Source organism: Callithrix jacchus, chromosome 3, assembly GCF_049354715.1.
Source record: "Callithrix jacchus isolate 240 chromosome 3, calJac240_pri, whole genome shotgun sequence".
NCBI lineage: Eukaryota > Metazoa > Chordata > Mammalia > Primates > Cebidae > Callithrix > Callithrix jacchus.
Genome location: NC_133504.1, coordinates 56,169,813 through 56,185,106, shown reverse-complemented (window position 1 = coordinate 56,185,106; position 15,294 = coordinate 56,169,813). Strand labels below are relative to the sequence as shown.

The window sequence follows — 15,294 nt, the reverse complement described above, 5'->3', positions numbered from 1 at the left end:
ACAGAACAGCTTACTGAGGAAATCACACATTTGATTTTGTGTAAGGAGAAACTGTCTCAGTCTCTTGAAGAGAGCCTTTAACTTGAAGCGCCTGTGTTGTAATTCACCTGAGATCTATTAAGCTCCTAAAGTTGAATGCAAATGTTTGGAATGCTTTCATTTTTCTCAAGGTAGCTTTTATTAGCTTTTCAAATGGGGATGGTTATAAGAGGAAAATAAAGTTAACATACACCATTATAATTAATCTATTAGCCCATTTTCATGCTACTGATAAAGACATACCAGATACCCGAGACTGGGCAATTTACAAAAGACTGAGGTTTAATTGACTCACAGTTCCACATGACTGGGGAGGCCTCACAATCATGGTGGAAGATGAAGGAAGAGCAAAGGGATATCTTACATGGTGCCCAGCAAAGAGAGAAATGAGAGCCAAGCGAAGGGGTTTCCCCTTATGATGCCATCAGATCTCGTGAGATTCATTCACTACCATGAGAACAGTATGGGGGAAACTGCCCTCATTATTCAATTATTTCCACTGGCTGTCTTCCACAACACGTGGGAATCATGAGATATCAGTCTTGTAAAAAATACTAAATAGGCCAGATGCAGTGGCTCATGCCTATAATCCTAGCACTTTGGGAAGCCAAGGGAGGAGGAGCCGAAGCTCACGATTTTGAGACCAGCCTGAGCAATATAGTGAGACCCCATTTCTATAAAATAAAAATAAATAAATAAATGCATATAAAGAAGAAGAATAAATAGACTGAACGATGTGGCTCGTGCCTGTAATCCCAGCACTTTGGGAGGCCTAAGTGGGTGGATCATCTGAGGTCAGAAGATTGAGACCAACCTGGCCAACATGGTGAAACCCCTCCTCTACTAAAAAAATACAAAAAAAAAAAAAAAATTAGCTGGGTGTGGTGGCATGCACCTGTGGGCCCAGCTACTCAGGAGACTGAGGCAGAAGAATTGCTTGAACCCAGGAGGTGGAGGTTGCAGTGAGCCAACATTGCGCCACTGCACTCCAGTCTGGATGACAGAGAGAGGCTCTGGGTCGAAATAATAATAATAAATAAATACAAAATTAAATAGGCTCGCACTTAGTAGCTGTGGAACCTAGGGTAAATCACTCAATCTCTTTAAAGCCTTAGTTTCCTTTTCTACATACTGAGGATAATAATGGCACCTACTTTATAATGTCAGATAAGATAATCTATACCAATGTCAACTAATCAGGACAACTATACAATCTGGACAAAATATATTTTAAAATATCAAAAAATTAAAAAGCAACAAATTACCATACCTGAAGAAAACAGAGGCCCAAGGGGAAGAGTTCTATATTTTAGAGTAATGATTATTTTGGGAGGTATATGCCTCTTCCATAAGGGGCTGCTGAGTAGCTTAGAGTCTGGATGTGCTTTTAACAGAATCCTGGACCGGGTGGACCTGGATAGGAGTCAGTATCATCAAAGAGGTAGGGCAGCTAAAGATGCCACCCTCTCTTTGGGTTGGGATAGAGGGCTATGACCTAATCATAACTGTGAATCCTGAGTAGGCAAATCCACCCAAGTCAGAGCTCAGCTTGAAAATATATCAGTACCAAAAATTAGGGATTTTAGTTTGCAACTGGCAGAAAAAATTTTTCCCATAGAGAATAACATTATCTTCTCTTTCAGATTAGTTCCACAAAGTAGAAGTACAATGTCCAGTTTATAATCAAAAGTAGCCAGACATAAAAAATAACGTAAGAGCATGAATGAAAACTAGGAGAAAAAACAGACAATAAAACAGGCTTCTAAGAGCTCAAGATATTTAAGTTAATTGAGACCTTACAAGAACTACACTTGCTCAAAAAAGACAAAAAATAAGATTGAGAATTGTAATAACTGAAAATTATACAATGAACCAAATGGAAATTTTTTATTTAAAAAATAATTAAAAGTGGTTGGGCCAAACAGATTAAATATAGTTAAACAGTTATTAACTTGGAACAGAGATCAGAAAAAACTAACAAAAATGAAGTAAAAATTAAAAGGTAACAGACATAGAAGATACAATGAGAATGCCTAACATACATTAATTGGAGTGCCAGTAAGAAAGATGAGGGAATGCAGGAAAAGCAATATTTGAAGAGATAGTGGATGAGAAGTTTACAAAACCAAGGAAAGACATATTAAAGAACACCTACTATCCCTAAGCAGGATTTTTAAAAATCCACAAATTATCTAGATCATAGTAAAACTGCAGAAGACCAAAGTCAAAGAGAACCCCAAAAGCAGTTAGAGAAAAAAGACGTACTACACACAAAAGAACAACAATTCAGAGTGACAGTTTACCTCAAAAGAAATGGTGTCTTAACCATGCTTAAAACATACTGAGTGCCAACCATTCAAACCAAAAATATCCTTCAAGAATAAAAGCATAATGAAGACATTTGCAGACATAGAAAAACATAAAAACTGTCACAAGCAGATCCTCGCTAAAGGAAAGAGGAAAGGATGTTTTTTTTCCGGCAGTAGAAAACGGATTCCAGAAAAATGGTCAGAGAGGGAAGAAGAAAGTAAAATAAAAATGGTAAACATGTGGAGATCCAACTGAATACAGACTTTAAAAATAGTAATAACTCCATGTCCTTGGGTTGAAAATATGTTAGGAATTAAAACACACTATTAAAACAAAAATGGTATGTAAATTGGGGGTGGAGAGTTAAAGTATTCCAGGTCTTTATGTTATATGAGAAAAGAGTTAATATGTCAATTTAAAAAATAAAAAGTAATGGCCAGGTGCAGTGACTCACACCTGAATCCCAGCAATTCTGGAGGCTAAGGTGGGAGAATCACTTGAAGCCAGGAGTTTGAGACCAGCCTGGGCAACATAGTGAGATCCTGGCTTTCCTTTAAAAAAGTAAAAGGTAAAAAAAAAGTACTGGTTAACAATATAATTTGATGAGTCAAAAATGCATATGTAATCTCCAGAATAACTACTAAAAGAATAATAAAATGAATATAAAACTTCTAGCTAATAGAAGCTCAAAAAGCTTTTTCCTAACTTAAATCAATTCCTGTATTCCACCAAAAGGCAAGGAAGGCACATAAAAAGAACACAAAGTAGCTAGAAAAAGTAGAAAGCACTTTACTAAAAGAGAAGATTTAAATCGAATTCCCATGGACATTGACTAAATAATACAATAAAGAGTCAAAATTTTTCAAAATTGATTAAGAAAAAAGTCAGCTGCCAGGGTATAGGGGCTCATATTTGTAATTCCAGCACTTTGAGAGGCCAAGGTAGGATAATTGGTTTAGGCCAGGAGTTCGAGACCAGCCTGGCCAATATAGTGAGACCCCCATCTCTATTTATAAAAAATTAAATTATTAAACATTATAAAAATGGAAATAAACTATCTGCTATTTATAAAAGACATATCTAAACATAAGGATACAGAAGAGTTGAAAACAAAAGTATGAAAAAGAGATACCATAAAAACACTAGCCAAATAAACATAACCACAAGAATGAGACAAAAGCAATTCTGGAAATACATGTGAAGATTTCATAATGATAAAATGCTCAATTCACCGGGAATATATTACAATTATAATGTTGTATTATTAGGATTGCTTTATGAATGCAAGTTCAGCTAAACACTTTAAAATCAGTTACTATAAGTTACCACACTAACAGGATAAAAAAGAAAAAACACATGATTACATTGATAAAAATGAAAAAGCATTTTTAAAAAATTCAGCATCCAAATATAATAAAAAAAATTCTTGGCAAACTAGGAATAAGAACTTCTTAAAATAAAATAAAGTAAAAACAGGCAAGGAGAACCAAAAAAAAAGAAAGAAAGAAAGAAAATTTTTACAAAAATCACCATACCTTGCTTGTAAAAATGCTGACAAAAAAGAAAAAAAAAATAAAATCACCATACTTAACAATGTACAAATGTTGAAAGTCTTTCTTTCAAGATCTGGGAAGGGATGAGAGTATGTACAATTGCCACATTGTTTGTAATTGTACATGAGATCCTAGCCTGTCAAGAAAGGCAAAGACAATTTTTAAAAGCATAAGGATTAAAAAAGTATAAATAAACTGTCAATATTACCAGATAATGTGGTCATGTATGCAGAAAATTTAAAAAAAGAATTTACAGATAAATTATTAGAATTCCTTTCTTAAGTTATACATTTTGTATACAAGGTGAATATAAAAAATAACTATATTTCCATATCCCAGTAAAAAAGAAACAGAAAATGAAATTTTAAAAAGACATAATACAACAGATTGAACAAAATATAAAATACCTAGGAATAAATCTAATAAAGGAAGTGTAAAACCTCTACACAGAAAACTATAAAACACTGAGAAAAAAGTTTAAAGATCTAAATAAATAAAGGAATATACCATGTTCAGGGACCAGAAGACTTGATACTATAAAGGTAACAATTTTGCTCAGATTTCTTTACAGACTCAATGTAATGTCAATCAAAATCTCAATAGTTTTAATACCTTTGTTGCTGCTGCTGTTTTGTTTTGCTGAGACTTTACAAGCTGATTCTAAAATACAGATAGTTCCTAACTTACAATGGTTCGACTTACAATTTTTTTTTAACTTCATAATGATGCAAAAGCTATACAAATTCAGTTTGCTCCTTGACTTACAATAAGGTCACATCAGGACAAACTCACTGTAAATTGAAAATACTTTAAGTTTAAAAAGTACATCAATATTTTCAACTTATTGAAATGTAACTCCATTGTTAAGTAGAGGAGCAACTACACTGTGCTCAAATAGTCAAGAAATCAGTAGACAGCAAAGAGCAAGATAATAGAAGTTAATCTACTGCATATAAATGCTTATCATAAAAGTACAGTACACAATATACCCATGTAACAAACATGTACCTGTAATCCCTGAATCTAAAAGAAAATTAAAATAAAATAAAACTACTGTGTCATGTTGGTACAAGAATATACTAATAAACAAAAGAAATAGACTAGAAAACCAAAACAGACCCACACACATATGGCCCTTGATTTATGACAAACATAGCTCTACAGAATGGTGAAGACAGAATAGCCTTCCCAATAAATCATGCTGGGGCAAATATCCACAAAAAAATGTAAAATATAATACCTGACCCCTACTTCACTGAATATCCAAAAATTAATTCCCAGTGATTTGTATATGTTAAGGTGGGGGTTAAAACTGTTACATTTCTAGAAGATAATATAGAAGAATGTCTTTATAACTGCAGAGCAGGAAAAGACTTATTGAACTAAACACAATAAAATATGAACCATAAAGGAAATGGTATCTAAAAGGAAATGTTATCAAAAATGACTTAAGGAATTTTAAAAATTAAGAATCTCTGTTCATCCTTTACAGAGTAAATAGGTAAGGAACAAATGAAGATTTTGCCACACACATAAAAAATGGGCTCATACCCAAAATATATTTTTTAAATTTCTACAAGTCAGTAAAGAAAAAGACAAACAATCCAGTTGAAGAATGGACAGGAGACTTGAACAATCACCTCTCAAAATATTTCTAAAAAACATATGGAAAGATGTTCAACTTCATCAGTCAGGAAAAAGCAAATTAACCCTGAAATGTAATATTACTACAAAACCACCACAATGGCTAAAATTACAAAGACTGACAGTGTTGACAAGGATATGTGATGGAACAAGGGAACTTACATATGCTACTGGTGGGAGTATATTGGTACAACTACTTTGGAAAATAGTTTGGAATCATCTACTGAAGTTGAAAATACATTATGAGTTAGCAGTTCCTCTCCTGTTTGTAGAACAAACAGAAACGTATACTTGCAGGCACCAAGAAACATGATCCAAAATGACCATAGCCACATTATCCATAATGCCCCCAAATGGAGCATCCAATGGTCCACTAACAGTATAACTGATAACCAGTAGATGAATAAATTGGTATACTCATATCATAGTTTTCTGCACAGAACAGAAAAATGAATGAATTATGGCCATCAAGCAACAAAATGAATATCACATACACAAGGCTGAGCAAAAGAATCCAGACACAAATGAATATATATTCTATAATTCCATTTCATTTCTTGTTAAAAAAAAAAAGGCAAAACCAAAATATAGTGTTTGGGAATACGTTCTTTAGAAAAACTATAAAGAAAATCATGGAAATGTTCACACACACACACACACACACACACACACACAACATGAAGCTATCTTTATCTTTGGAGGAGGTGACAATGATTGGCTGAGAATCACAAGGGGCTTTTGGCACATTGGTGATGTTCTATATTTTTTTATCCTGGTGTTCAATTCTTTTTATCCTGGTGTTGGTTGCCAAGTGCTCACTTTGTACTAGTTCACTGCACTCTGTATTTGATTTCTGTAATTTTATGTATATGTATGAAATCTCAAAGGGGATTAAATAAATCAATCAAATACATTCACAGTAGAGTACTTCATTGCATCCATGCCTATACATATTGCTTGGAATCAGGAACAGAATATCTTAATTTTTAAAAAATGTTAAGTGTTCTCAACTTTGACCCATTGTTTTTTTATAGCGTTCTGTGCTTCTCTTTCCAAGCTCCCTAATGACCACACTTGGAGGGCACTCCTGGCCAATTCACAGTGAGCAAGTTTCCCTACTCACCTGTCATCTATTTGCTGAGTATACATAGGTGCATTGATCCAGATAATGCATATTATGTAAAGGTCCTGAAATCTTTCAGAAAATCTCCAACAACTGATATCTAACACTTAGCCTTCCCTCCTCTTCTCAAAGCCAGATCTTTTTCTTTGTTCACTTCTAAGCTCAAGGTCACTTCCTCAAGGAATCTTTCCTTTGCCTCCACCTCCAAGACCCCCTCACTTAACTGGGACTAACCGACATCATGTTCCTTTCCTTATGATATTTGTTCTGGTCATTCTCAGTTTGCCCCCATCCATCCCTGGGAGGCTGATCATCACCGGACTCTATTTACAGCTGGCTTCTTTTTCTTTTCCTTTTCTAGAGATAAGGTCTCACTATGTTGCCCAGTCTGGATTCTAATGACTGAGCTCAAACAAGTCTACAGCTTCAACCTCCCTAGCAGCTGGGACTGGCATACACCACCATTCCCAGTTCCTTAGCTGGCTTCTATTGGGTTCCAGGGATGGGAGGCAGTGGCAGAAGCTAGAAGGGTGGGGGAAGAGAGAAGTTGGGGAATGTACTCTCCACTTGCTTTCTGCTATAGTCTGTGTTTTTATAAGTGCCTGCTTCTCTCCAGGCCCAAGCTCCTCTTCACTGGCTCCAGGTCTCATGGATTCCAGTAATATCATTCCTGCCTCTGGTTTGCCTTACACCAGTTCTAATAACCATGCCTCCATTTTTCTAAGTCGTTTTTTCACTCATCTCTCTTCATTTGGACTTCATTTAGATCCTGTTTTCTGCCGGGACTCTGTAGAGTGGCAATTTTACTTTGATTTATGTGATTATTTCATTAATATCTGTCTTTTACTAGACTTGAGCTTCATGACATTAGCACTTCTAGAAGTTGCCAACAAATATCTGTTAAATGATTTAGTGAGTTAGTGAATGCATGAATGTACTCACATTAGAATCAAAATACACTACACATTGTATAACATTTCTAAAATGTTCCTGCTACATTTGACATGGCGCCAATGTATTAGACCAAACATTTTACCTCTGTTGGTTGAAAATAGCCTTTGTTGTCATAAATATTTTTACTCATAGCGATGATTTTAATTATTCCATTAATAAGTGCAATCACCATGATTTCTTAATTTACAAGATGTAATTTTACATATGTGAAATAAGTCATTGATGACAAGATGAGATTTCAAGTGAACCAGAAGTCAATTATAGCTCTAAGAACCAGTAGGAACACAATACAAATGCTAAGCAGAAATAGAAGACTCTGAATCCCTAAATTTTTCACATGCTGTTATTGCAAATGACCCAGGTAAATGAATACTTAATGCTTACAAGATGTAAGAGGGTTAACTGCAGAAGGATATGTTCTTTTTTACTATAACAAATTTTCTACTCTATGTTGTCAACCTAGGCTTAAAGGACAATGTGTGCCAGGCGCGGTGGCTCACGCCTGTAATCTCAGCACTTTGGGAGGCCAAGGCGGCCAGATCATTTAAGGTCAGGAGTTCAAGACCAGCCTGGCCAACATGGTGAAACCCCATCTCTACTAAAAATACAAAAAAATTAGCTGGGCATGGTGGTGCATGCCTGTAGTCCCAGCTACGGGGGAGGCTAAGGCAGGAGAATGGCTTGAACCCCAGGAAGAGGAGGTTACAGTGAGCTGAGATGGAGCCACTGTGCTCCAGCCTAGCTGACAGAATGAGACTCTGTCTCAAAAAAAAGAAAGAAAGAAAAAAGGACAATGTGGGCTGATTCCAATATTAGATATGTAAATTACATATTAACATTTAGAGTTAGATAATTTTACAAAGTGAACTGGAAAATCTTGATTTCAGTTCACTAGTCAGTATTTCCAGAATAGGGTCAGGAGCTCTTCAGATTTATGGCAGAAGCAAGAGCCTTCAAACACACCAGTATACACTGTATCACATGACACTTTAATTTTAATCTTAATAAAATTAGTTTATAAATATAGTCATAAGTAAACACATATATTAAGAATTTTTATTTCATAGCACAGTATTTGAAATCAACAATTTATCTAGTGTGCAAACTCCAGGTGATATATGAAATTGATATATGCTCAACTCTGAAGAGGTCAAAGTTCATCTCTTTTTTGCAGTCTCCTTCCTAGTGAAATCTCTACTATTTCTTCTGGTAACTTTTTCACTGTAAAAAGTATTCCAGTTCTGTTCATTTTAAATAACACGGAGAGGGAAAAGGTCCAATTTCTCTAGTATGGTAGGCGTTCAAGATTATTTCTACTATGGCACTACTTTGGATATGGGTCTGACTGATCTTGTCATCCTGAACGATATGACATGGCTTGAACAACAATCACAATAATACCTTGAAGGGAGGGGGGGTTAGGGAAGAAGTGATTGAGCAAAAACAGTTCAAATGCAGTTATATAGCCAATTATTTCTACAACTAGAACCAGACAGCTTGCTTTGCTTTATGTCTAATTAGGTGAAACAAAAGAATTCCTGTTTCCTTATTCATTCTCTTCGTCATAACTAATATAGGAAATGACCACATCGGTTCCTTACTGATCACTTCTCTGGAAACAAAAGAGCATTTTATACCTGATCCTGCTGTTGCCAGTAAAGAAAGTGGATTAAAAATTAACCTTCTTCCATCCCTCTTCTCCATCTGGAAAACAATATTTTTAAGGGGGGCAGGGGAAGGGAATGCTGCATTCAATTTATAGGGGATAATACTCCAGCCGCCCCAGACTCACTCTTTTCCATTCTCCTCAACATCATCCACTTAAGGAGCGCTCAGTACGCTAAGGGCCCAAAAGCCTGACAGAGTCAAAACAGAAGCATCTCTGTCCAGCCTGAACATCACGACTCTCGAAGCCTGGCACACAACGAGGCAGGGCGGGTCGCCCAGCCCCAAGGGACCGGGCGGCGTCTCCGGAGCCTGAAGCCCAGGGCCGCGGGCGGCGCCGCAGCGCTCCCGGCTCCCTTCCTGCAGGGGTCGGCCGGGGTTCTTACCCGCCAGTCCGCCGCCGCCGCCTCCATCACCGGCGTGCCCCTTCCTCCGCTGCAGGATGAAGTATGGGTTGGCTCTCTCCGTGATCCACAGCGCGTTGGCCAGCAACACCTCCTCGGGGTTCACCCACATGGTCTTGGCCGCAGCGGGCGGGCGCACAATGGGCCCGCGGGTCGCGTCCCGCACCCACCACCGCAACAGGCGCGCACTCCCGGACACACGGCGCGCCCGCCCTCCCGTCCGCTAGGTGCGGCGGCAGCAGCAGGCGACTTCAGGGGGCGGCCCGCGGCGCCCGGGCCACAACAAAGCGCCAGCAGGCGGCCGGGGAGGACGGCGAGGGCGCGGGCGCGGCGCGCAGCATCCTCCCAGCGGCCGCAGACGCCCGGGCCTGGCGCTCCGCAGCCCGGCTCCGGCCGACAGCGGCGGGAGGAGCGGGAGGAGGAGGAAGAGGAGGAGGAAGGGAGCGGGAGGAGGAGGAAGTGGTGTAGCTCAGTCCCGGGATCCGGCTCCGCGGCAGGCAGGGTTGCGGAAGACCGGAGCGGATTCGGCCCGGCGGTCAGGGCCGAGCTGGGCTGGGGACCCGAGCTCCAAGGTCCCTCCCGTCTCTACCTGCTCGAGCTCCCGAAGTCACCGCGACTTAAGGTGCCGTGCCGGGGCTGCTGGCGCCACTAGCGAAGCCCAGCTCGCCGCTGGAAGGACGCTCCGGACACTGCGAATGAATGACGACAACGCGGCTCACTTGGAGCGGGTCCGGGTTTCCACGGTTCCTCCGCGGGCTCTGCGCGCCGAGCTGGGCAGCTGCGGCTGGCTTCGGGGGAACCTTCGGGGGAGCCTTCTGGGAACCATGTGCCAAGCGCTGGGCCCGCCGCCCATCCCAACAGGGAGGACGCCGCCAGCCTGCGTGGGTGTGTGTGTGTGTGTGTGTGTGCTGTTTGTGTTTAAGGTTGACGCTCTATGGGATAGCGCCACCCCTTTTCCCAGGAAACGTGTTTCAACGTTCCGGACCTGGAGCTGGGTTAGAGACCTGGGTTGGAAACCAAGGCAGCCAATGATCTTCGATGTTTTTGTTTCCTGCATCCCGAGGGCAAGTCATGCGCCAAACTTGTCACCGCTTGTGACCCCTCCCCCTCTCCATTCCATTGTAATTAAAGTGGCCCAGCTAAGTGCATTACATCACTTCTTTCCTTGACCTGTAGGGCATGAGCAATAGCGAAGTTGGAAGCAGCCCAAAAGCTTAGGCCAACTAATTCACACCACAGCTGTTCCTATATGGCACTTGGGGCTTCGAAAACTGGGCATGGCAGAATTTTAAAATTTATCCACCCTTGGTAGATGGATTTTTTTTAATCGGTGAAACCAGAAACACACAAACCAGGCCAGCTTTATCCCTAGACAGTTTCCGTTTCCCCAGATACTTAAGAGCTTCCTGTGGTGATCACAGCCTATCTGCCTACATAGCTGATGACCTTTTTAAATTTTTTTTCCGCCTAGGAGATCTGGAGGATAGTTCAGCGCGCGCGCACACACACACAGCTCCTCTTTCCGAATGATGGAGATTTAGCAGACTCTGCTTTGTCGTGGATACTGGGCGATCCTAGGGACTTTTCTCTTTCCAGATGAGCAAAGATTCAAATGAGACTTTCTTGTGTGGGCTTCAAAATTGTGACTTTTGTAGCTCCGACCTGAATTGTTGAATTTCTTCAAATAGTCGAATGAGCAAATCACCAGACATTCTAATGAGACTGGCATTGCACCTGGTCGCTTCCTACCCCTTGAACTCTCAAGGAATGAAGTTTCCCTTGATGTTAACACACAGACTGATCTGCCTCTTCCAGCTATCAGTGGAAACTTCATATATTTAACACAGATTCAAAAAGGTCATTTGGCACTTATGGTCACAGTGTAGTGCCTTCAGTCACAAAATCTGCAAATAAAAAGCAAGCAATAAGCTTACAAGTCATACATATGTAAAAATTATATTAATATGTCATGTAACTTTTATATTTTTGAAGCGTTTCCATAGATATTCTTTTACTTGATGTAATTGGTATTTTTAAAAACTCTTAGTGCTTTAATACCATGTAGGGGTTCGGAAAATGATATCACAAAGCATAGTGCTTTGGCATGCTAGGTACTTTGAACTAAAGGAGATGGGAAGGCCTTGGAAGCAGTTTCTCTCTGACCTTCTTCTGCCCTCCTGGTTCCCACGTCTCTTTCTCCCCCAAAGTGAGTCACAGAAACTAAAACCCTTCTCCCCAAAATAAGCTACAAAACCTAGAAATATTACCTTTCTTCACTTTTCTGTGTAGGGGCAAGCATAAAGAACAAATAAATAAAGAAATTATCGATTCTACCTTGTCTGATAGTAGGTCCCCTTTCCAAAGGCGTCCTGCCCTAAACCCAGGAGGAGGGAAAGCTACACAGAGAGGCCAAGAAGAATCTGAATATCCAGGATGGATCTCTGTTCTCAGTCTATTACAATTGGATGGTACCCTTTTGTCTAACCACATCTACATGGCTGCCCACTCTTGGTTGAACCTAAGCACAAAATGGACAGGCTGAGTGCACGGGCTCAGGCCTGTAATCCCAGCACTTTGGGAAGCTGAGGTAGGCAGATTACCTGAGGTCAGAAGTTCAAGACCAGCCTGGCCAAAATGGTGAAACCCCATCCTCATTAAAAATACAAAAATTAGCCAAGTGTGGTGGTGCACACCTGTAGTCCCAGCTACTCAGGAGGCTGAGGCAGGAGAATCGCTTGAACCTGGGAGGTGACAGAGTGAGATTCTATCTCAAATAAATAAATAAATAAATAAACAGGCTGAGCATGGTGGCTTATGCCAGTAACCTCAGCATTTTGGTAATCCGAGGCAAGAGGACCACTTGAGACCAGTCTGGGTAACACAGTGAGACCCCATCTCTTTAAAAAAAAAAGTTTCAGAGCTTCTGAAAGAAGCATTATACATAGAAAGGAACAACCAGTATTAGCCTTTCTAAAAATATACCAAAAAGTAAATAGCATCAACATAAAGAAGAATTTACATCAACAAATGGATAAAATAGCCAGTTAACATCAAATGGCAGTAACCCTAAATTTAAGTCGACTAAATCCCCCAATCAAAAGATACAACCAGAACCTAACGATATGCTACATCCAGACCCATTTCACACCCAAAGATACACAAAGACTTAAAACAAAGGGGTGGAGAAAGATTTACCAACCAAATGGAGAGCAAAAATAAATAAATAAATAAAAAGCAGGAGTTGCAATTCTCGCATCTGATAAAATAGATTTCAAAGCAACAAAGATATAGTGATAAAAGGATCAGTGCAACAATAAGAGCTAACGATCCTAACACCCAGATACATAAGACTCATAAAGAGATTTAGACTCAACGAGACAGAAAATTAATAAGGATATCCAGGACTTGAACTCACATCCGGAACAAGTAAACTCAATAAATATTTATAGAGCTCTCCATTTTAAATATACAAAATATACATTCTCCACCTTAAATACACAAAATACTGATCAGCCATTATTAATACCCATTTTTAGAATAAAGCTACATTCCCATTTTCTCTCCCTCTTTTTCTCCCTCTTTCTTCCTCTCCTTCACTCCTTTTTTTCTTTCTTTCTTAAAAAAAAAGTTAAGCAATAGTTGATGTAGGAAAAGCTCCTAGCAGAGGTGTGTGGCAAGGTTATTCTATCTGTGATGCATTTTCTCTTTCTTTTAAAGTGGGGCTAAGCATAGTAACCCACCTATAACCTGTAAGTAAAAAAAAAAAAAAAAAATCTGTGGCAATAAAATACCAAATTATAAAGAAGACCTAAAGCCATGCAAGCCAGGGTTAAGTCAAACTACAAATCATAAAATCTTTTTTATTTTTGACCTCTGAATTTTTTTATTGGCCTGCTGCTCCCTAAAGGGTCCCATGCTTTGGCCGGCTTCATGTCCCAGAACTTTAATGTTGAAAAAAAAAAAAAGTTTTCCCTGTGTCTTTATCTTCATTTATGAAGGTTCCCATGTCACCTAAAACTTTGATTAAACAAATGTGTTATGCTTTTCTCTTGTTAACTTGTCTTTTGTTATAGACGTGCTGGCTGTGACTCTTATAGCAAGGAAAGATATCACACCTTTCCCCTTACAACAATCTTTTGTTTTGAGACAAAGTCTCCTCTGTCACCCAGACGGGAGTACAATGGCACAATCTCAGTTCACTGCAACCTCCACCTCCCAGGTTCAAGTGATTCTTCCACCTTAGCCTCCTTCGTAGCTGGGACTACAGGTGCGAGTCATCACACCCAGCTAATTATTTGTATTTTTAGTAGAGATGGGGTTTCACCATGTTGGCCAGGCTGGTCTTGAACTCCTGACTTCAAGTGATCCACCCACCGTGGGGCCTCTCAAAGTGCCAGGAGCCACTACGCCTGGCCTACAACAATCTTCTAGAGTACCCTTAGCATGCTGCTTAAAGTTGTGGTTTCACACCACAACCTATATCCTAGCCCCAAAATGTAAGTTTACTTTGGCCTTTTTTATATACTGGTATCAAAATGCTATTTAGTTATTCAATTTATGCATCATTTATTCATTATATGATTATTGAATGCCTACTATACTCTAGGTCTTGGAACAAAAGCTAAACTAGGCCGGGAGCAGTGGCTCACTCCTATAATCCTAACACTTTGGGAGGTCGAGGCAGATGGATTGCCCAAGCTCAGGAGTTCAAGACCAGCCTGGACAACACAATGAAACCCTATCTCTACTAAAATACAAAAAATTAGCCTGGCATGGCAGTGTGCCCCTGTAGTCCCCGCTACTCAGGAGGCTGAAGCAGGAGAATTGCTAGATCCCGGGAGGCGGAGGTTGCAGTGAGCCGAGATGGCACCACTGCACTCCAGCCTGGGCAACAAAGTGAGACTCCATATCTAAAAAAAAAGTGAACAAAACATACAAAGTTCCTGGTTTTGTAAAGATTAAAATGTAAAATTAATAATAAAAACCAAAGCAAGTTTATAAGAATTTGCTTTAAGGACAAGATTGGACACCAAGAGGAAAGAAAAAACATTTTAAAATCCTTAGCCATTTTCTAGTTTCTTGGAAGTTTTTGAGCTTATTCTCTCCAGGAAATCAGGACTGCCATTGTTATCATGAATTGTGATAATCTGTAGCAGAAGGACATTGCAAAAAAACTGGAGAAACTATAAGGAGTTTATGGGGGCTTTTCAGTCCCATACTGCTACCTACTCAATAAAGTGTGACTTTGAAAAAATAAAAGAAAGGCAATCAAATATACCTAGACAAGAAATGACACAAGGAGAACCTAATTAATCTAACTAGTTCCTCTGTGAAATAGATGACTATTTTTAGCTTTCAATTTATTCTCACTGGTTTCAAACCCAAGGATAGTCTCAGACCACCTGAAGGGGAAAAGCATTCAACAGATGCTTATAAGGTAGTGGTAGATGTCTTTGTCTTTCTGTCCCTCAGATCTCCCACTCTCACCTCCCCTAATGGAAAGAATCAACCCTGATAGGGTTCCTTTTTTTAAAAAAAAGACTGAGTCTCACTCCATTGCCCAGACTGGAGTGTAGTGGTACAATCTCAGCTTACTGCAATC

The 15,294-nt window shown here is 39.5% G+C and overlaps 1 protein-coding gene and 1 long non-coding RNA gene across 2 annotated transcripts in view; one reads left to right on the top strand and one right to left on the bottom strand.

Moving 5' to 3' along the window:
- Window positions 1-10,093, bottom strand: part of TBC1D9 (TBC1 domain family member 9) — a 139,113-nt gene extending 129,020 nt beyond the window's left edge. The window contains exon 1 of the mRNA XM_002745332.7: window positions 9,675-10,093. Within this exon, the coding sequence (XP_002745378.3) occupies window positions 9,675-9,804 (130 nt within the window). The 5' untranslated portion in view covers window positions 9,805-10,093. The remainder of the gene's footprint in view (window positions 1-9,674) is intronic.
- Window positions 10,094-10,163: 70 nt separating this feature from the next.
- LOC118152017 (uncharacterized) lies at window positions 10,164-12,023 on the top strand. The gene is made up of 2 exons (XR_013532883.1): window positions 10,164-10,577; window positions 11,164-12,023. It is a non-coding gene; the product is annotated as an uncharacterized LOC118152017 (long non-coding RNA).
- Window positions 12,024-15,294: the final 3,271 nt, after the last annotated feature.